The sequence below is a fragment of the Mustela erminea genome, chromosome 20 (assembly GCF_009829155.1).
Source record: "Mustela erminea isolate mMusErm1 chromosome 20, mMusErm1.Pri, whole genome shotgun sequence".
Lineage (NCBI taxonomy): Eukaryota > Metazoa > Chordata > Mammalia > Carnivora > Mustelidae > Mustela > Mustela erminea.
Window position 1 is genome coordinate 37,780,245 of NC_045633.1, and position 20,430 is coordinate 37,800,674.

The 20,430-nt window shown below is 56.5% G+C and overlaps 1 protein-coding gene across 9 annotated transcripts in view; it reads left to right on the forward strand.

Moving 5' to 3' along the window:
• Positions 1-20,430, forward strand: part of AUTS2 (activator of transcription and developmental regulator AUTS2) — a 1,075,180-nt gene that overhangs the window by 1,046,692 nt on the left and 8,058 nt on the right. For 4 of the 9 annotated variants that reach the window (XM_032328510.1, XM_032328515.1, XM_032328517.1 and 1 more), the window contains 9 exons: positions 1,722-2,193; positions 3,245-3,498; positions 4,313-4,554; positions 6,229-6,273; positions 9,325-9,420; positions 11,853-11,924; positions 13,006-13,035; positions 14,651-14,722; positions 17,814-17,955. In XM_032328510.1, the coding sequence (XP_032184401.1) occupies positions 1,722-2,193; positions 3,245-3,498; positions 4,313-4,554; positions 6,229-6,273; positions 9,325-9,420; positions 11,853-11,924; positions 13,006-13,035; positions 14,651-14,722; positions 17,814-17,955 (1,425 nt within the window). The remainder of the gene's footprint in view (positions 1-1,721; positions 2,194-3,244; positions 3,499-4,312; positions 4,555-6,228; positions 6,274-9,324; positions 9,421-11,852; positions 11,925-13,005; positions 13,036-14,650; positions 14,723-17,813; positions 17,956-20,430) is intronic. The other 5 variants (XM_032328512.1, XM_032328511.1, XM_032328513.1 and 2 more) reach the window with 5 other exon arrangements.

The following is a 20,430-nucleotide window of genomic DNA, read 5'->3' on the forward strand; positions in this document are numbered from 1 at the left end:
TCGAGCCTTCCTTTCCACCAGGGCCTTCTGGGAGGTTCTCTCCTTGGAGCAGACCCCTGAGAAGAAGGGACCGTCTTCGCATGCTGGCGGTGCATTTGTGCCCGGCTGCTCTCAGCCAAGGTCACTTTAGCCAAAAATGTGCTTTGTTTGTAAACCCGTGCGTTTCTGCTCTGGGGCACGTCACGCGTCTGATCTCTTTTACCAAAACAACAGTGAAAATAATGGGTTGCTCGGATGCAGGTTCCAGGGAAGGAACGTGGGAAGCGTGTGCGCCCCAGAGGGCGTCAGCGGAAATGGGCGGGCCCGGGGAGAAGGGCGCATGCTGCTCACACTGGGGACAGGGAGGCTAGGAGGGAAGGATCGTGCCCGAAGGAGTTTCCTGAGGGATGCCCGGCCCCATCCTCACGTCCGAGAATGTTGTGCGGTGTTGTGGTCTGTTCTCTTCCTATCCCTGAGCTGTATGTTGGCAAAAGGATGGCTTTTTGTAGCACCGACACGTGAGAAAGGTCACCCCCGGCCCATGGCTGTATGCAGAAGCACTGACCGGTCAGTAGGTGGGTTTGTCCCCGTTTCACGCCGTTTCTGTCCTTCACTCTTCTCTCAGACGGTCTGGTGGACTCGGACTTCGGGGCTAATCAGAAACCGCTCTGATGTGGCCAGGAGCTTCGGAGAAAGGCGTCGCGTTTCGTACTGTTAGCACTTACTATTAGTATAGTACTTCTAACTATCACATAGCATTTTACTATTTTTTAAGATATTATTTACTTTCTCTTAGAGACTGCGCACACACGCGCGGGATGGGGAGGGACCGAGGGTGAGGGAGAGAGATTTGCAAGGAGCCTCCGTGCTGAGCCGAGCCCGACACAGGGCTCCATCCCACAACCCTGAGATCCGAGCCAGTTCCAGGCTTCACTGACAGTGCGACCCAGGTGCCCCGAGAAGCCGGTCTTTTAAATTCCTAACAGGAGTGTGTACTTGCCACATCTCTTCCTCGGTTGTGGAATTTCACTTAAATGACACCTCCAGGCTTAGCCTCAGCGTTCAGCATCGCAGCCAGCGGTCCAGAGGGGTGGGGGGACCCTTCACAATGCCTGGCATGCGTCAGGGGCTGTAGGTTGGCTGGAATTCGTGTTTGCACCGGGAGCTCCGACGTTGCTGGGATCCGTCGGGGAGCGCGCGGAGGCCCGACGTTTGACCAGAGTTTAGCACTTGCCAAACACAAAACTGTTTCTGTAAATGTCAAGTGTGTCTCATCAGTCAGAATGGAAAGGGGAGGAGGCACGGCAAGAAGAAACATCTGTGTGCGGTTAAATAACAGTTGCTTCGCTCGCTGTTTGGAAACACCGCTCTTTTGTATATTCAAGGGCTGTATGGATTTTAAAAGGGAAAAAAATCAACTCGTTGGCTCTTGTTTCTTAATTTTGCTGCATAAAAGGCTTTGTCAGGATTAAAGTCAACGCGCATTTTGAGACTCCGGGATGTCTTTCGGGAATGCCGCGTCCTGCAGCGGCTCACCTCTGCGCATCTCCCCCGGGCCCTGGTCGCCGCGTGCTCCTGTCCCGCACGTCCGCACGCAGGACAGGAAGCCGGGACCTGGCACCAGGCCGTGGGCCGTGTCGGTGGGACTGTGGGGCCTGGGCTTGGACTCGGCTTTCTGCTGCGTGTTTATGTCACACTCACGGTCACTGCCTGTGATTCTGTCTCTGCTCGTCCCCATGCAGATCCGGACGTAGGGGTTGGCGCCCTCCCAGACCATGACAGCCAGGACGCGGGGCCGGTTGTCCCCAAGATATCGGGTCTAGAGAGAAGCCAGGAGAAGAGCCAGGACTGCTGCAAAGAGCCGATCTTTGAGCCCGTGGTGCTGAAAGACCCCTGCCCTCAGGTCCCTCAGCCGCTGCCCCAGGCCCAGGCGGAGCCCCAGCCTCGAGCTCCTTCTCCAGACCCCGACCTGGTGCAGCGCACGGAGGCGCCCCCGCAGCCCCCACGTCCAAGCACACAGCCGCCCCAGGCGCCCCCAGAGGCCCAGCCTCAGCCCGCCCCTCAGCCTGCAGTGCAGAGGCCTCCGCGGCCGCAGTCCCCAGCCCAGCTGCTGCACCAGAGCCTCCCGGCCGTGCAGGCGCAGCCCCCGTGCCAGAGCCTCGCCCAGCCCTTGTCGGCCTACAACAGCAGCAGCTTGAGCCTCAACAGCCTCAGGTGAGCCCGTCTGTTCTCGCGGTGGCCTGGCTTCTGGGAGCCTTGCAGACACAGTCGCCCTGTGCGGAGGGAGGCCGAGCGGGGAGGCCCAGGGAAGGGGCGCCGCGGGAGAACCAGCCGGAAACCTGGGGGGCACCAGGGTTGGGGGTTCTTAGAAAGGAGGCCCTGTGCCTCCGAGGGAGGACGGCTCGAAGATGCTCCGTACCCCTGCGACTCGAGTCAGAAGATGGGGACCGGGGAGGACGCGGGGTGAGCGTTGGCATCACCGCGGACTTCAGCCTTGGCCTCAGAGAGACCGAGAAGCAAGCTGCGTGGGGAGGAAGAGGCGCTCCTGGGCGGAGACGCAGGCTCTCCCCGCCTCAGCCCTGTGGAACCGCATGGGTCTGCGGAGCGGCACAGAGCAGGGCTGCCCAGCAAGGGAGACACGAACCCCAGGGAGTGGCGCCAAGTGTGCCCCATCCTTGCCTGCCCCGGGGCTTGGAATTCTGACCTCCTGGGACTCTTGTGCCTTTGTTTGCCTCCTGACAGCCTGGTGACTGGGGGGGTCGTCCTGTCCAGCGCAGGCGAAGGAAACTGCCTAAGCCAGGGTTCTGCCCCCGGGTTCATGCGCGTGGCCCCCGAGCAGCGCAGTGGCCCGGGGTTCCCGGGTGCCCTCCCGCCTGTGCTGCTCCTCCAAAGGGTCTCAGACGGGCTGAGCGCAGGTCCTCGGTCTTGTTCCTCTCCTGAAACTGTAGGACGTGTGTCTAGGCGAGGCTACCGGGCTCCTGGGGGCAGAGACGAGAACTTGGCTGCAGAGCGGAGCGGACCTGGCTTTGGGGCCAAAGCCGCCGCCTGGACCCCGGGGGCTGGTAGCTCTGGGGCCTCAGCTCCGGTCCTGCGGTCGGGGTTACGACTGTGGCAGAAGTTTCTTGTGCTTCCCCAGGGGGGGGGTCTCTAAAGAGGAAGGAGCAGAACGTGCTGAATGGCTTTGGGCAGAGAGAGGACTTTTTAAGAAAATAAATCGCTTTACCTCTCTTTCCCTTTCTTCTTTCCCCGGCGGTGGCTCCCACAGCAGTAGCAGAAGCAGCACCCCGGCGAAGACTCAGCCCGCCCCTCCTCACCTCTCTCACCACCCCTCGGCCTCCCCGTTCCCCCTCTCCCTGCCCAACCACAGCCCCCTGCACAGCTTCACGCCCACCCTCCAGCCCCCCGCACACTCCCATCACCCCAATATGTTTGCCCCTCCCACGGCTTTGCCTCCCCCACCGCCGCTGACTTCAGGGAGTCTGCAGGTCCCGGGACACCCGGCCGGAAGCACTTACTCAGGTAGGAGGGTCGAGCCTCCTCGTGGGCTGAGGTTCGGCCGAAACGTGTACCTGCACCGCGGCACCCCGGACCCTGCCGGGGGAGGATGGGGGCAGCTGTTGGAAATCTTCCCAACGGGTCTGCCCAGTCTGGGAAAGCACGGGTTGCAGTGCCCGGTCACCCGGCTCCCGTGAGAGGGACAGACGCGTTGCCGGGCCCTTGAGGATTCCGTCCTGGTGAAGGGGCTGGTTGTCAACGAGGAAGGCCTTCTCCCTTCTCCCGAGGGGAGGTGGTGCTTTCCGTTAAGTGGTCCCGAAATCGGGCTTTGGCTGTGGACGCCCCTTCTCCTCCCCAGTATCGGTCAGGCCAGGATCCCGAGTCTGGGTCTGTCGTAGCCGTGGTCACCCACTGCAGGATTTCCCCTTGAAGGAGGCACAAGCGTGTGGTCCTGGTACCAGAGATCGGGGTGCGGTCCCTGTTCTTAAGCACTTAAACGTATGAATTCCTCGAACCCCCCAAAGAGCCCACAGCGTGGATGGTATTACTGTCCCCCTGTGGTGGAGTCACCCCGACGGGTGGACTGCCTGTGTCCCGGCTCCCCGAGCTGCCGCCACCAGAGCCGAAAACTGACCTCTGGCGCCTCGGCCTAGAGCCCGTCCCCAGAGCCACGAGCCTCTAAGAACACAGTGCGGTCGTGCTGGTGTCAGGGTCCTCCTTCCGTCCGGGGGCGCCCTCGGCCCTGTGCCCGCTCTGGTCAGGGCCCGGGACGTCCCGATCCGGAGGACATGACCGGCGCGGCGGAAGGCGCCATCCTCTCCCTGCCCTTCCCTTGCAGAGCAAGACATCTTGCGGCAGGAACTGAACACGCGTTTTCTGGCGTCTCAGAGTGCTGACCGCGGGGCTTCCCTGGGCCCTCCGCCCTACCTGCGGACCGAGTTCCACCAGCACCAGCACCAGCACCAGCACACGCACCAGCACACGCACCAGCACACCTTCACGCCGTTCCCCCACGCCATCCCGCCCACCGCCATCATGCCGACGCCAGCACCTCCCATGGTGCGTACCCCAGGCAGAAATGTGAGGATAAGTAGAGCGCGGGCTTCTCTGGCACAGCACGCTGGGCGGACGGGGCTGTCGGGGCGCAGGAGCTGGATGGGGGGCGGTAGCCACTCGGGGGCTCCCCCGGCCTGGTCGGTCTGTGCTGGGGAGGAGGGGACGTGCCCTGCTCCGGGCAGCGCTAACCCGGGGCCTCAGGTAGGCGCTTCTTTCTAGAAGGTTCTGTCTAGCGCTAGGCGTGCACACGGGTGGCTGCTGGGGTGGGGGTGAGGGCGGGCATGTTCTCGGTGCTTCGTCCCAAGCAGGGTTGGAAGTTGACTTCCCGCAGCACCCTGGGAGACGTACAGGAAAGCGCTGTTCCTTGCTCCACGCCCGCCGTAGCAGATGAATGCTCGCGGGGTCCTGGAGTCAGGCGGGCCGTCCAAAGAGCTGGGCCGTGTCCGTGCGCCCCTGCGCTTCAGGTGGCTCCCCGAAGCCCGTTGTTGAGGGGAGATGCCGTGACTTGTGTTTCATAAGACGGTGCCCCGGGCTGGAGTCCTGCCCTGTCAGCGAGTGTTCGGGGAGCCACGCGCCCCCAGGGCAGAACTCGGCCTCGTGCTGGAAGGCGCTGCTGACAAGGACACGGTCTAGGTCTTGACTGGGTCCGGCACATGCGGGGGGAACCAGTTAGGACTTTTTTTTAAAACTGATGAACTAGAGTGAATCGTGCCGTATTAGGTGCTAAGTATCCTGAGGTAGAGCCCCGTCTGCCACCGTGAGCGTTAGGCTGTTTCACTTCCTCGTTAGCATCTAAGGAAATACCCGAGGTCGTGCGGGCCTGGGGAGAGCAGACTTGCACCTGTGGTTGCAGGAGGTGCGCCTGCACCGAACATCACATCCTCTCCAACCCCCGCTCCCTATTTTGTTCAACTTAAGTGTTTTAAATAAATCTAGATTTTAAAGTTTACTTTCTGAATTTCCAGAGGAGAATATTAGAAATGACACCTTGGAACCAAAATTTTTTTCCTATAACAAATCCTGCGTGTTTTTTCTGGAAGAGTTAGACGTCTCAACGATTACTGTTTCTAAGGGCCTGTCATTTCGGAAAAGAGTTTCTGGCAGCAGGTGTGAGCAGTGACACTAATAAATATGAGACGGGCTTGCGGACAGCACCAGGACCTGATGTTATTTAGAGGAAACAGAGGCATATAGTCTTTTCTGCTCAAAAGAGAAGTTGTAAAAAAAAAAAAAAACGAGAAAGAGAGAGAAGTTTTAAGACCTCGCCCAGACGCCTTTCCGTTTGGGTGTGGTAATCTTGGCAGGCGGCCCGATGTCCGGCTCCTCTGCCCGAGGAAGAGGAGAACAGGGAATCTCCGCGAGTGACACCAAACGCTCACTCCTCTCTGATTGACCTGGATAATCCCTCTTCTCTCCAGTGTAGACATCGGCTTTGTGCCAGTCTCTAAATACAGACTAGAGGGAAAGACACTCGTGCGCGACCAGGGCCTAAACGCACGGCGTGGGTTCTGGCTCTGCTTTTCCATTTCTCGTCGGAGCAGCTCAGAGTCGGGAAGGGTCCCGTGCTAGTACGGCGAGGTTGGGGAGTCTGGTGACAGCCCGGTGACAGAGGAGCTGGCCCGCGGCTGCCTCTGCCGAAGCACTGGACAGAAATGGAGACGCTCTGAGTAACTAGCTTCTGCTTTGATCCCTTTACAGTTTGACAAATACCCTACAAAAGTTGACCCATTCTACCGGCACAGTGTGAGTCTCCCCACCATGCTACCATCCGACGTGACCGCGTTTCCATCTCTGTGCTCTTGCCGCAGACCAGTCTTTAAATCGTCCTCCCAGAGTTCCCATTGCTCCCCGTCACCTCAGATGCTTGCTTCTGTGGCGTTCGCTTCTGGTCACGATGCAGTATCGTCTTCCAAATCAAAAGATCATTAGCATGTCCAACCCGGGAGGCCCGGCGGGACGTCCCTGGGCGCCGGCGTCCGGCCTCGGAGCGGGGGTTCTGCAGCACAGTCACCCTGGCTGCAGGAGACTCTGAGATCCAGTTGTGCGGTCCTGGACCCCCGTGTCGTTAACGCCATATTCCCAGAATTAGACTCGAACGATTTCTTCCAAATACAGTGTCTCACTCATCCTTCTGACTCCTCCGAGGCTTAACAAAGCAGGTTCCCCTGTCGTCCCACGTGGCTGGTCCTGTCCTCCTGAGCTTGTTACAAGTAAAAACAAAGATGTCATTTAAATCAAAGTGCTTATAGTGGAAATCTGTGATTTCCCCCCACTTTAAACTCATTCTTTATGTAAAAAAGTACTCCTCTTGTCCCATCCTGAAGAGTTCAGTTCTCGAGCTTAAACTGGTACCAGCCTACGTCGTGTATTCAATAGGGACAACAGAGGACTTCCGTTAGAATACAGACACCTTGAGCACCTTCCTGTGATATTTTGATTACGGAGCGATACTGCATCATGTTTACCTGAACCTTTGCAAGTCTCTTCGCACAGTGGTTTATTTTTATTTCTTTAAATGACACCAGAAAGAAAGAACGATGAGTCATTGCCTGTAGCCATGTCGGCCCACCGTACTCAACTCAGGTCAGCAGAGCCTGTGAATTCATTCGTGCTCTGAACCAGACCGTGAGACACTGTCCTAGTCCGGGGGGTAGCTGAGAAGTCAGGACCACAAAACTCTAGAGATCAGCGAAGCGTGGGCTCCCCCGGAGACACGCGGACGTACCGTGAGGACGCTTCCTCATGAAGAGGAAGTCTATCCGGGCACTGGGCCCACGTGTTCTCACACTGCTCAGCACTGCGACACGAAAACATTTTTTGTTCATTTTATTCATTTGGTTTTAAAATATTTTATTTATTTGAGAGAGACAGAGCAGGGGGAGGAGCAGAGGGAGAGGGAGACAGGCCGATTCCCTGCTGAGCGTGGAGCCCGATGCGGGGCTGGATCCCGGGACCCCGAGATCGTGACATTTAACTGACGGAGCCACCCAGGCGCCCCCCAAAAGCATTTTTTAATGGACTGCTGAATCCAAGAGGACCCCATGGGTCTCCTCTTTAGGGCTGTCCTGGGAAGGGTGCCATCTGTGATGATTATCTGCTTCCTGCCCCTTGGCGGCACCCGCTGATTTAACTCAGGACCAGCTACCAAAGTCCCTCCCAGGGAAAGCGCCGCGTGCTCCGCAGGGGCTCAGACGCACTCCCTCAGACAAACTCTGCGGCCCCGCAGAGGGTCCTGGATGTAAGATGCAGAATGAGCCGCGGGACCTGAATTTTTGCCACATTCACGTTTTATTCCTTAGCTACTGATCGTTTTTCATCACGTGGGTGGGGGATAGTCCGCTGCATTCCGAGAGGGTCAGTAATGGACTCCAGCAAAAGGAAAATGGTGAAAATACTAATTTTTTGTTGAAAACTTAAAGGAAGTATGACCCACCTGGAGGCAGAGTACTAGAAGCCCGAGTGCGTCCTAGCGCGGCGTGTCTTTAATTACTCTGCCTCGTACAGTGTGCTGCGGGAGCGTTCCCTCGTTTTATTAGTTATGGTGGATAATATATGAAGTACTTAGGCTCTCCTCTTTGGGGATTAGGACGTTATAAGGGGAATTAAGATGCAGTGCACTCAAGTATCCAAAACACAATTTTAGACTTAAAAGTAGTTTTAAATGAGGGCTCTTGGCTTGCAATCACTGTTTAAGTGGATTTAGTTCAATATCAATTAGTCTGAAAAACTTTGCTGCATCATTGAAGGGAGCAGAATGAAATACAGACCAGTGGGCAAGGACGTGCCCTGGAAACTAGACTATGAAACGGGCATTTCAGTCCGTACCGAGAAAACAGCTAGCGTAGCGTCGTTACGCAGAGAAGCTCGAGTTCTTACCCTGTGCGTGAGGCACTACGGAACCGTAAAGGCCGGACGTGACCTAGGGTCCGATCGGAGGTTGGATCAGAGTGAACGGAGCCAGAGCAGTGGGGTCTCCGAGCTATCCCAGCGTTGAGGGAAGAGCGGTGTCTGCCCTGTCCTCAGGATGGCCGTGCGTTTCTTCCCTCCAGCGTGTCCTCCGTAAACTAGCTCATTCCAGAAAGTTCATGTTCTTAACTCAGAATCATTCTCCTCCCTTCGCGGAGCGGTCAGGCCCGTCGAGGACTTGGCTTGGACAGCCCCCAGTGAGGTCCTTTTATCTTACCCCCCCACAAACGTTTGTCATCATTTGAGACGAGACAATTACGTTGTCCTCGGAAACCACCACTCCTGGAACAACCTAATGAAGCAAGGATTGTGAATATTTTCTCATTTCCTCAAACTATTAAAAATCTAAAAGTACTAATTGAGTTTTAATGGTATAAAATCCTGGAACTCATAAAGACTTGCTTCTTTTTCTTCCTTTTTTCTTAATTTTTCTTTTTTTTTTTTTTCCTTTTTCTAATTAACTTGTAATTTCCCGGGCATCTTTATTTGGCTCAGCAACCCCTCCTGTTATTGACGCGCATTAGAATCTCAAGCCATTTAGGTCTTCCATCTGATTTAACAATTAATAATTAGAAAAGCTCCCTTTCTAACGATGTCCTCATCTGGGACATCATTTGTTGGCTGATTGATTCTGAACTACTTCTGACTTTTTAAGCCAAGCATTCATGGTGCATCTATGTGATCATTTCATCACGGCTCCTTCACTAATAGCGTCAGACGGGCATGACCTGGCTTGCTCATGTGGCTGTCGTTCGACGGGACGGGAGCTGGAACGTGGCGTCGGCCGCCCACTAACTCCTTTGTCTCCCTCTCCGTGTCTGGCCGCAGCTCTTCCATTCCTACCCTCCCGCGGTGTCGGGAATCCCCCCTATGATTCCACCCACCGGCCCGTTCGGTTCACTACAAGGAGCATTTCAGCCCAAGGTAAGCAACCGGACCGTGAACACACACCAGCACTTTTACAAGCAGAGCCTTGGGCAAGGGGGGGCGGGGGGCGGAGGGGGCGTCCACAGCCACTGGCCAGTGACTCATTTTTCCAGTCTGAAGTGACCATCAGGGTTAGAGGGAGAATTTTATTTTATTTTCATTTTTTTGCTAGCCCCTTGAGTTGTCAGCCTCAGCCGGAGTTTAATTTTCAGTCGATACTACCCATGTCATCTCCGTTGAGCTCGGTTCTCCTGTGATCTTTAAGATGTACGGAAGACGTGTCCGTATTTTTTTCCCACCAGTATTGTGGACATAAGCTTCTGACCAGGAGATGCACGAAACATCGGGTTCGTGCGCACCAGCTTGTCCTTGGGGTCTAAGTTATCAGCAGAGCTGCGCAGCTGAGCCTTTACCGGTGTGCGCAGCACGGACGAGAACCGTTGCGAGCTAGAATTTCATCCCTGCGGTTGGGGGAGGGAAGTGGCCCTGCTCACCTCCCCTGTTCGCTCCGTAGCCCCGTGTGTCTGCAGGTGGGGGTCTGCGCGCAGCTGCACGGCCGCCGCCCACCCTCTCATTACCCCTGTGCCCCCTTGGCCCTGCCTCAGTCCCCCGTCAGCCATGGTCACACCTGCCAAGGTCACAACTTACAGCCTAACGTGAAGTTAACCTTTTGCGCTTCACAGTAACTAAATCCTTTCTACCTAGTCGGGGTTCTTCTACCCGGCTTGGGCTAGAGTTGTCTCCAAAGGTCAATACCGAGGAGTGATTCTCGAAACACCTTCCCTTTACATGACTTGGTTATAGCCCTTACTGTATTTTTATACAGAAGGAAAATGTGGGTTACGTTAGAATCTGTTCTCAGATTTTTAAAGAAGGAAATTTTGCTCTGTGGGATTTGGGTTTTCTTTGCTTTTTTGTCCACACCCCACCTCCCCCAATCTCATTTCTAAGAGAAAACACCAGTTTGGGGCCAGAGGCACCCAGGCTAAGCATGTTTTGCATTTCCGAAGGCATCTTGCCTCAAAGCTGGAAATAGGAAAAGAGATTTGAAAACCTTGGGGGTGGGACCAGCTACCCCTTAGAAATGGCATTTCCCTGCTTATAGGCCAGGTTACCTCTACCTGCGGCTTTAATGATGGCCACAGGCAACCCCCTCCTATCTAGGGGATGAACCTGGTGATTTTTCAACCCCTTTCCTTCAGTCCGATGCTGCTGCTTACTACTGCCTCCCAGCCCGGTCTGTCCCCTCTGGGTTTCACCCAGTCTCCAGCGCCTCCCCAGACTGCCAGGTCATTTAATAAATTAGACTATTTCCCTCACTCACTATTATCCAATCACACAGAAATCTACATCTGGGCAGGAAAGTGTCTCTCTCGGTGTTGAAATGGGCCTTTCCAGGCCATCTTCCTGATTGAATATGTAGATTGCGGTTCATTAGCCGGATTCTTCATAAGTATGCAAATCAGGCTGTTAACAACTGCAGCTTAATTGTCAGTTGTACAGCAGCTGATTGCTTTTCTTTCCGTCCTTATCCCCGCCCCCCATCCTTCTCCTTCTAGGCTAGCCTTGTGCCTAAACTTGAGCTCTTTTCCCACAGGCGTGAATCTCCTGGGGCGCGGGGAGTCAACAGCAGTTGGGATTTAAGTAAAATACCGGGTGAAAACTGAACGCTTTCACCCCCGGAGAGTGAGGGCTGCTGGCGGGGAAGTAGGCCGCTGGCTGCTGCCAATCGGAAGGACAAAAGCCCGTAGATAAGGTTATTGTTACGAGTGACATGTAAGAATGGTGGCGGCCCAGGACGGATGAGGCCGCATCGCTGTCGAAATCATTTAATAGTAGGTCTGTGCGGTCCCTAAATTAGGTCCTCTTGTCCCATTCCTACCACCGCTAATGAGTAATTACGGAGCGTAATTCCCTGTTATTGTCTGCCCGTTAAAATTCAGAGTTCGCTTAATGTCTGCACAACATGCCCGGCTGTTCTGACGAGAAGCACCTGACGCAGCACAGCGCCGCGAGGGTCCCTCGGGCGTCTCTCCGAATGCTGGGGACGGGGCACGAGCGCCGTGCCAGGGCCGTCCCTGACTCGGAAGGAGATGGGGCCCCAGGTGCCCTGCTCCTGTGTCTTCTTCCCCTGCTTTTTTCCGTCCTTTGCTTTTGCTTGCAGTGGCATGTGGCACGGTCCCCCTCTCTGCTTTCTGATGCCCTTCCTAGACAGGCCAAACCCTGGTCCCCGTCCCCTGAGAGCCTGGGGAGCAGGGCCTCCTGAGGAGCACATGTGGTCACTGGGGAAAATGTCCCTGTCAACCCTTGTATTTCCAGAGTGAAACAAGGTCCACCTTTGACTTCGGTAATCTCGAACGCCGGCAAGACCTTGCTTTCTCGTTAAATGTGCGACGTGCCTCCTAAGCTGTGGTCTGATTCCTTTCCAGACATCCAACCCTATCGATGTTGCTGCTCGACCCGGGACAGTCCCACACACTTTGCTCCAGAAGGACCCGAGGGTACGTAGAAAGTCCGGCTCCGTGGCAGGTTAACACCAGTGGCAGAGAAGACCGATGTCCTGTGGTCCAAGGCCAGGAGGTGGACACTCTTACCTTGTATAACTCGCTCCACCAATCTGGTCTGTCCTTGTCTCCTTAAATTTCTGTCACACAGAAGAAGCTGTAAGTGCTTTTCTCCCTGGAAGTCCCAGGACGCTCTGGCTGCTGTCCTGCGGTCAGGAGGTCACTGCCCCACACAGTGCTCCTGGCCCTCCGCCGTTGATGCAGGTCCAAGCAAAACACCCCTCACGCTCTGCTTCCTTCCATCCGTTGGCGGTGCACAGGCCACGGCTTGGGGAGGAACGGACGTCCTACAGCAACAGACAGTCTGTCCTTCCGTCCGTTGGCGGTGCACAGGCCCACGGCTTGGGGAGGAACGGACGTCCTACAGCAACAGACAGTCCTGTCCGTGGATTGTTCTTTATGTCCCCCTCTGGAGTAAATTCGGACAGATGATCACGTGGGACAGTGTTGTCGTTTTCCTGGGTGGGGGCAGTCAGGAATTGAGGACCAGAGTTAAAGTTTAAAATGACTCAGCGATGTAAGCATCTGTGTGATGGTCACTGAACTTCCAAAAAGTATCTCCTGACCTCTCATAATGGGCCGGCATCACATGAAGCGTGTTGGCGGAGACAGCCTCTGGCTCCCGGGTCCCTGTGAGGGCCCAGCCTTACAGGCCCACGGTCTGGAGGCCCTTCTCCCCGGGAGCCCGTGTGGCGGGGGTGGGCAGGGCTGCTGGAGACGGCGGAGCTCCTCGGACGTGTAACGGAGCGAATCGTGTTGCCAGAGGGCAAATTGCTATTGATTGAACTTGGTCGGGGGCTTGTCAGTGTGGATGTACCCAGGCTTGTGAAGCGGGGGAGGGGACACTTGGCACTTTTGATAGTGTGAAAATGGGTTAATTATTCTCTAAAAGGGCTTCATTTAAAAGTAAAATTCTAACATTTTAATTTCCCCTCCTAATGAAGCACTACAAATTTGTTAATTAGAGCAATTGTTTGAGTGACAGGCATGTAACCAAGTTGTCATTTTCTCTTCACAGTTGACAGATCCTTTCAGACCTATGTTAAGGGTAAGAAAGCTTCTTCTAGAACTGTTTTGCAACCTCTGTTTGACTCCCTGCGGGTTGAAAATACAAATCCATCACCAGGAAACAAGCCCCGGAAACCCTGGCGTCCAGTGTCGGGAGGACAGTGGCCGGGTCCTCAGGTCGCGTGATTGAGAACGGCCAAAACTGCGTGGCCTGGAGCGCCGCAGGAAGCCAGGCCACTGAGGGAGAGCGCGGAGGAAACGTTCCCCCGGGCCAGAGTCGGGGGTCGGCCTTGCTGCTGGGCGTCCTGCTGGGTGGGACGAGGAGGGGCACGTGGAGGACGCCTGAAGCTCCGGGCAGAAGTTAGGGTTCCAGCACGTCCTCCTGCCTCTTTGGCGTCCGCACTCTGTACTTAATGTGGGTCCCTCGACCCCGGCCGGCGGCTGCCTCGTTCTGCAGGAGGTAGTGGCGACCTTCACAGCCACCCGACCCGCTCTCCTGGCGCCGAAGGGGGCTACCGCAGGCGTTCGCTCGTTTGCGTCCTGCGTGGCCTGGAGGGTGGCCAAGGGATGACCTCGAATAGACGCGGACTGACGTGGGTGGGGGTGGGGCGGGGGTGAAGGCTGGATGGTCAGTTGGAAGACGGACGGAGAGATTTCCTGCTGTCCTCAGCCCGCTTCTGGCGCACGTAATCCGATCATTCAGTTTCTCCGAAGAGAGTCGGAGGACTGTGTCATCACGTAGCCGATTTCGGATGATCCGTCGTTTCACTGCGGGAGAACTGACCCAGACTTGGACTTGAGTCTGCGTTTCACAAACAGCTCCTTAGTGTAGACACCAGAAGGGTCCGCCCCTGGCCAGTGTAGGACTGGGCAGTTTCTTCCCATGCCCCTCAGAGTCCCCGAGCCCGTGCTTGGAGCGGACAAATCCAAATGGAGGGGCAAGAGGCGGTCCCCCCGTCCGGGTGGTATGAAGCGCACTCGGTGACTGCTCTGCTCGGAAACCGAGACGTGAGCAGGTCAGAGAGACCTGGGGCGACCCTCTGGCAGACGGGACAACTGCGGAGGCCCAGAGCACAGGCAGGAGCGAGCGTTCTTTGTTCTCGCCTGGTTTGGGGACGAACCGCGCCCACCACCACGACTGGGCCGTGGACTCCTAGTGGAGAACTGGTGGGAACTGGGCCCCAGGACAAATGTGCATTTCTTTGTTCTGCCCCGGGTGAGGACGCAGCAGCGCTGGGGGAGGTTACCCAGGGTCCTCTGTCGCCTCCTTGTTCGGAGCGATTCACAGCCACTCACTAATTAGCTCCTCTGAGCAGCCGATTTGCATCGTAGCAAATCGTTAAGTAGGGCTCCCACTCTCGCAAGTCTGCCAGCTGGCAGCGGAAAAGAAAGAAGAGACCCAGAGTGGGGCTCGGGCTTCTGCCGTCTTGTCCCTGGTAACTGGGGAGGTCCCCGTCGAGTAGGGTTTGGGGAGCAGCGGCCGCCGGCCGGGGCACCACATGCCCCGGGGCTGAGAGAGGCTTGGGGCGCTGAGCCCTCTTGTTCCCTGAGAAAGAGCCCCTGCAGCCCAGAGCCGCTGGAACGCTTTGGCAAAGTTGGAGATGGTTTTCTCTGCGAGGTTTTCCTGCTGACCACCTTGCTCTTTCTTGTTCCAGAAACCAGGGAAGTGGTGTGCTATGCATGTTCACATCGCCTGGCAGATCTACCACCACCAACAGAAGGTCAAGGTCAGTCTCGTGGGCCTGTCTTGGTGGGGGATGGGGCAGGGGCGACGGGGGCCCTGCGTGTGTGTGACCCCGACAGAGGAGGCATTCCGACAGCTTCTAATGACCTGTGGGCAGGAAGGATCAAGTCTCATGGAAACACCATTGGGAAACCTTACTATTAATTAGGGAGCCCTAATGACAAAACAAACTGGTAACTCCCTGGTGTTCTGTCTTTCTAGATGATTTTGTCCTTGTATCCATCCAAAGAGCTTAAACATAGGTGAAATCCTGGGGCAGGGAAAGAAAAGGCTTTGATAATCTAATTTTAGCCACCAAGTGTGTGTTTACTTAGAAAATGCTTAGTTTCTGGGAGGAACGACACGTGCAAAGTGGTGATTTCTGCAAGATTCAGTGCGTTCTTTGCTCCGTGTGACTTCGAAAAGCGGACCCTCCGTGACGCTGCTGCACTTCCCTCAGCAATGCGCAGCACAGAGAAGTGTCTTCTAGAAGTAGCGTCTTCGTCCACACTGCCGTGCACACGCCCAGTAGTCATCTCTGTGACCAGGGACAGGGGTTAGCGTTTGCTCAGTTCCACTCTGACCCATTACCCTGTCTGTCTGCAGAATATTTTGCCTAAACTTCGGTATTTTCATCGTACAGATGAATACAGTCATGTTTCCCAGGCATCTGTGACATAACAGGGTCTAGTCAACAGCCTCCTGCAGGTAGCCAGACCAGGCCTCGCTGGCTGACTTGGGGACCAAAGTAACGGACGAGTCCCGATTTTACGGTGTGGGCCCTTAGCGTCTGGGTAACCGCACCAAGAAAAATGGGAGAAGAAAACCAATCGAGTAATTCCAAGCATTCCGTGCTGGCAGCATCGGGGGGGCCCGCATGAGCCTAAGAGACGAGACCACTAGGTAAAGGAGAGCTGGTCATCACAGAATGTTCGGTTTTCTAATGATTTAAGAAAAAAAATCCAACCTAGTTAGGGGCGCCTGGGGGGCTCACGTCAGTCAAGTGTCTGCCTTCGGCTCAGGTCATGTTCTCGGGGTCCTGGGATCGCATCGCCTGTTGGGCTTCCTGCTTGGGGGGGGCCTGCTTCTCCCCCCGCCCCACCACTCGTGCTCTCTTACTCTCTCCCACTCGTAAAACACATGAAAACCAACCTAGTGAAAAGTTAAAAAGCCAGTAAACGAGGTCCCCGAGATACTTGCGTTCGGTGCCACGTACCTGTGGCTCCCCTCCGCTCCCGTTGCTCACCCGTGGGGCGCTGTTGGGCGAGGCTGAGTCAGAGACGTTGGCCCGGCTTCGCGGCAGACGGTGCGCTCGGAGGGCGACGAGCTGGTGGAGCTCAGTCCGACCCGCTGTTTGTTCCGGACGTTGTGGCTGGCGGCGCGGTCCCAAGACACGTCCTTCCTGTAGCTCCGTGGCTTCAAGCGGGGAAGGATCTTGTCTCTGCCACTTCCGCAGCAGCTTCTCGGTCGGACTTTCCTTCTCAGTTCCGTTAGCAAGACCTCGTGCCCGCGGGGAGGCTGCTCCTCCCGCCTTCCCAGCAAACTCCCCGGGACCCCCAAGCTCCACTTTGCTTCACGGACCTGACTTGTGGTTAATGGACCCGAGCTGTGTGCCGTGCACTATTAGCACTAAATAACGGGGCGACCGAGGTAAAGGAGGCAGAAGATCTCTGTAGATTCATAGTGAATCAGAAGCTCCGGTTTGGGCGTCGGCTGTGACTTTCCCGCAGAGCTGGGACGAGCTCCCTGTGGATTTGAGCAGAGGCTGCACCACTGTCCCCTTTCTCGGGACTGTTCCTTTCCTCCCCCTTTTAGTGCCCCTCCCCCAGGCGTGTCCGGAAGGAGCCGACCACCTGCAGACGCCCTGTGCCAGGGTCGAGGACACCCTCTGCAGTGGCGGGCGGCGGGGGAGTGGGGGTGCGCTATCCGCGTGCGGGTGGGCACGGGCCGTGTGCTTCCGCAGGGCATCGCTTCCAGCCCCGAGCGGTCAGGCCACGGTTTGGTTTTGAGCGGGGCCGGCGGCTGAGCGGGCCTGCGGCCTTCTCGTGTCTCCGATGCTCACACAGGCTGGCTCGGCTGACTCCCTGGTACACAGCGTGGGAGAGGGACGTGTTTAGGGCGGACGTGAGGGCCCGGCGGTCTGCGAGCATCAGTCGGGGCGGAGAGACTGGAGGAGGGAGTCGGGGGCAGGCGCAGGGCCGTGAGGGAGGGACCGGCAGGGCCAGGCCGCTAGTGCGCGGAGGCGTGAGAGGCGGAGAGCAGTCGGCGACCGTTAACCTGGGGCGCCCATGTTCAAGAACGGCACAGGGTCAAGGAGGGAGGAAATGATGAGCTCGTCTCCGGCCTTCGAGGGGGCCTGGGAGGAGCTTGAGGGAGGGAGAGAGAGAAATGAGCGAAAACAGAGCCATGGCAGCTGCTGCCAAGGGTTCAGAGCAAGAGAAGTTCTGGACGGCTCACGGGGCGGAGCCGATGACCTCTTCCTCGGTCGTGGTCGGGCAGCGGCAGGGGAAAGCCCCAGCCCGTGCGTTCAGTGAACACCCCTACTTTGTTTCTGTTGGTTCGGGGTGTTCTGTTTTAAGATACAACAGAGAGAAAACTAGCTCAGAGGCATGCAAATATTTCCTCATCACGTCCAGGTACTAACGTACTGTGATCTGTCAGAGGACAGCAAAGAGCCATTAACAATTAATTTACACAGCAGATTATACATGCCGAATTCCTAATAAAATGAGCTCTAAAACACTGTCATTTAAAAACTTGCCAGAGTGGGGCCTTGACAGCAGAAAATGAACTCGTTTGGAGTAAGTAGGATCCGGGGTCATTCCTCAAGCCGCACAACCTCGAAGACCGCTCGCAGGCCCCGTCCAGTGCCAGGCCCCGCTGGTCCCCAGGGGCTGACCTGCTGTTCTGGGCACGTGCGGGTGAGACGGTGTGTGGGTCGCTCTTCCCACTGCGCCTGTATGCTTGAGCCCGACGCGAGTGCCGCGCCCGCGCGCACCGTTCCGTCTCCTCCGCGGCCTCTGCCGCTGCGCCCACCTCTGTCTTCCCGCGTCTCCTCCTGGTCTCACGTTTTCCTCTGCCCCTTGCTGCTTCAGAAACAGATGCAGTCAGACCCGCATAAGCTGGACTTCGGATTGAAACCCGAGTTCCTGAGCCGCCCCCCGGGCCCCAGTCTCTTTGGAGCCATCCACCACCCCCATGACCTGGCCCGGCCTTCAACTTTGTTCTCTGCCGCTGGTGAGTTCCGAGCGCGGGGGGAGAGGGGAGATGCGAGTTCGCAGGTGCCTGGCTGTGCTCTGGGCCACCGCCGCGTCCCTCCCTTATGAAAATGGGCAACCCCAGCGCATCAGGGAAATGGACCCTTCCCGGACACCCTCTCATTAAGGAAGGAGAAAAGGTCATTGTTCTCCCTGGGGACTCAAACTGCTTTGGCTCATTTTTGGCTTCTGTGTTAAACCGGAATAACTCACGTTCTGATCGAGAAAGATCAGAAAGCTTACAAGGGCATGTCGATAGGCAGCAGTGCCAGGAACTGTCTAAGGATGTGGCTGTCCTTACGCTTGGTGCCCACAGCGCTCGGTCACCTTCCACTGCGTGGGGCTCAGTGGCACTGTTTTCCCGAGAGTCGGAGGGTGGGGAAAGCAGAGTCAGACAGAGTCAGACAGTGGCCGCTGCTGTGTCTGCGGTGCAAGGGGGTCCGCCCGCCGGTGGCTGGTGTTTTCGGCTGTGGAACATAGTGCCGTTGCCTGCGTGTTTGTACCGATGCAGAAAGCTTGCAGGACACCTACGTACGTGGTCTGTTGGTTCATGGCCGAGATGACACATTCTCGGACGCCCCAGGGATATGCCAGAGCGCGGGGGGCGGTGGGGGCCGGCGGTCACCCCTTCCCCTCCAGGTGCCTACACACGAGGGGCAGTGGCCATAAGGACTCTCCGAAAGCAAGAGCACTCACTCCTCTCGGTGTCAGAGGTTCCCTGTCCTTCAGTCCTCAAGCCTTTGGGCCGCGCAGAGCCAGGCACAGAGCTCGGCTCGGGAGTCCTTGCCCATGGCCACAGGGCTCAGCCTGGGGCTGACCCACTGTGCTAAGTTGAATTTATTCTTCTGGACATAAATATTCACTGGGCTCCATTTGTGGTCGTTTTGGGAACAAGTTTCACATCCATCCTGCCCGCTGCCTTCCCAGGCTTTTGTCCAGGACTCCTTGGTTGACCTGAGGCTCTCGCATTCAGGAAGAGGGAGATTCCCCACCGCAGGAAATCATCATCATCATAAAGGGCCTTGCTGCCAAAGCCAGTGAAGCACCCTTGAGGCTGGATGGAATTTGCTAAGGTCTCAGGTTTTTCTCTGTCAGTTCTGTCTGGGGACATATTTGAAGGCTTTGTTACCATGGCACCTAGGCCCTGAGACGGAGCTCTGGGAAGAGCAATTTTTGGAGAAAAATAGAGAGATTTCTCCCTGCCTTCCGTTGGAGCCAAGCGATGAATTGGCTTCTTTTGCTTCAATAATTCTGGAACTGCCAGGCCCCCCGGGGGCCCCGGGCTGAGCGAAGCTCCCATCTCCATCGAAGCGTTAATTAGCGTGTATTACCCAGAGACGGTGCAGCCACATCTGCATTCAGCCTGCAACACTCTTCCCACCTGATGACGCGCTGGGCTTTGCTCTCTGGCCGGAGCCGGACCCGGACCATCATTCGGGCACAGCCCCCACGGAGGCCAAGCCAGCGTCTAGGCCGGGCAGAGAGCTCCTCCAGTGCCCTGTGGCTTCCTCTACACCCGAGGCCCCACAGCAGTGCAGGGGACAGCAATCCAGAACATAAATCGAGTTCCTAGGGTGTGGAGAGGGACCACCACATGCCTCCACTTAATCTGCCTTCCCAGGGGAACTTACACTCGCTTATAAGAACTTAGCCAACATGCAAGACACAAACAGCATGGAATGTTTTTAGGCTGTTCGTTGAGGCCCTGCGTATATATCCACCTGAAAGGTCCTCTGTTTTAGTCTAAGCAATATTGGATTTTGCGCCCAAATGGCATTTTGGTGAAACTTGCAGCCAGTGTGTGTAATTCACGCACACGTGTTCAGTTGGGCCACTCTTCGCTTCTGTTGGGAATTCAGGCCGACGTCGCTCGAGAGAGGTGATGTCAGCAGAGCCCGGCCAGTCAGGTCTCCGAGCCGAGTCTGCCGCCCCGTTAACAAGCCAGTGGGACGCCCGCGGCTCGTAGGAGCGTCGTCCTGCTTCCCAGGCGCGCACCCTCTCCTCTCCCTCCCCCTTCCCCACCTTCCTCCAGGACGAGGACGATGCAGCTCCCTAAACACCTGTTGTTTAAGGCAGACTATGGAACACTGGAGGACGGAGAAACCGAAGAACACCACTGACCTTGAACACAACTGAGGTCCCCGTTGGCAGATAGGGTCCGTTAGCAAGGAAGAGAGTAGCTTTTTCTGGCCCCGAAGCTGGGAGCTGCCTGGAGGACTTCGTCACTCGCACCTGATGCAGCTCGTGGTCCCGGGTCCCGCAGGCCCAGACCTTCCAGATGGTCTCGTACCCACCGGCACAGTCCTCAGGGAAGGGGCTCTGCGCCACCCAGACACGCTGCTCCTGAGCCAAGAATTAGAAAATACAGTTTCTAGAACAAGGTTCTCAGAGTGAAAGACTTGCCCCCCAACATGCTGTCTGTGAAGAAAGTATCCCGTGGCCAGATGTCCCCCTT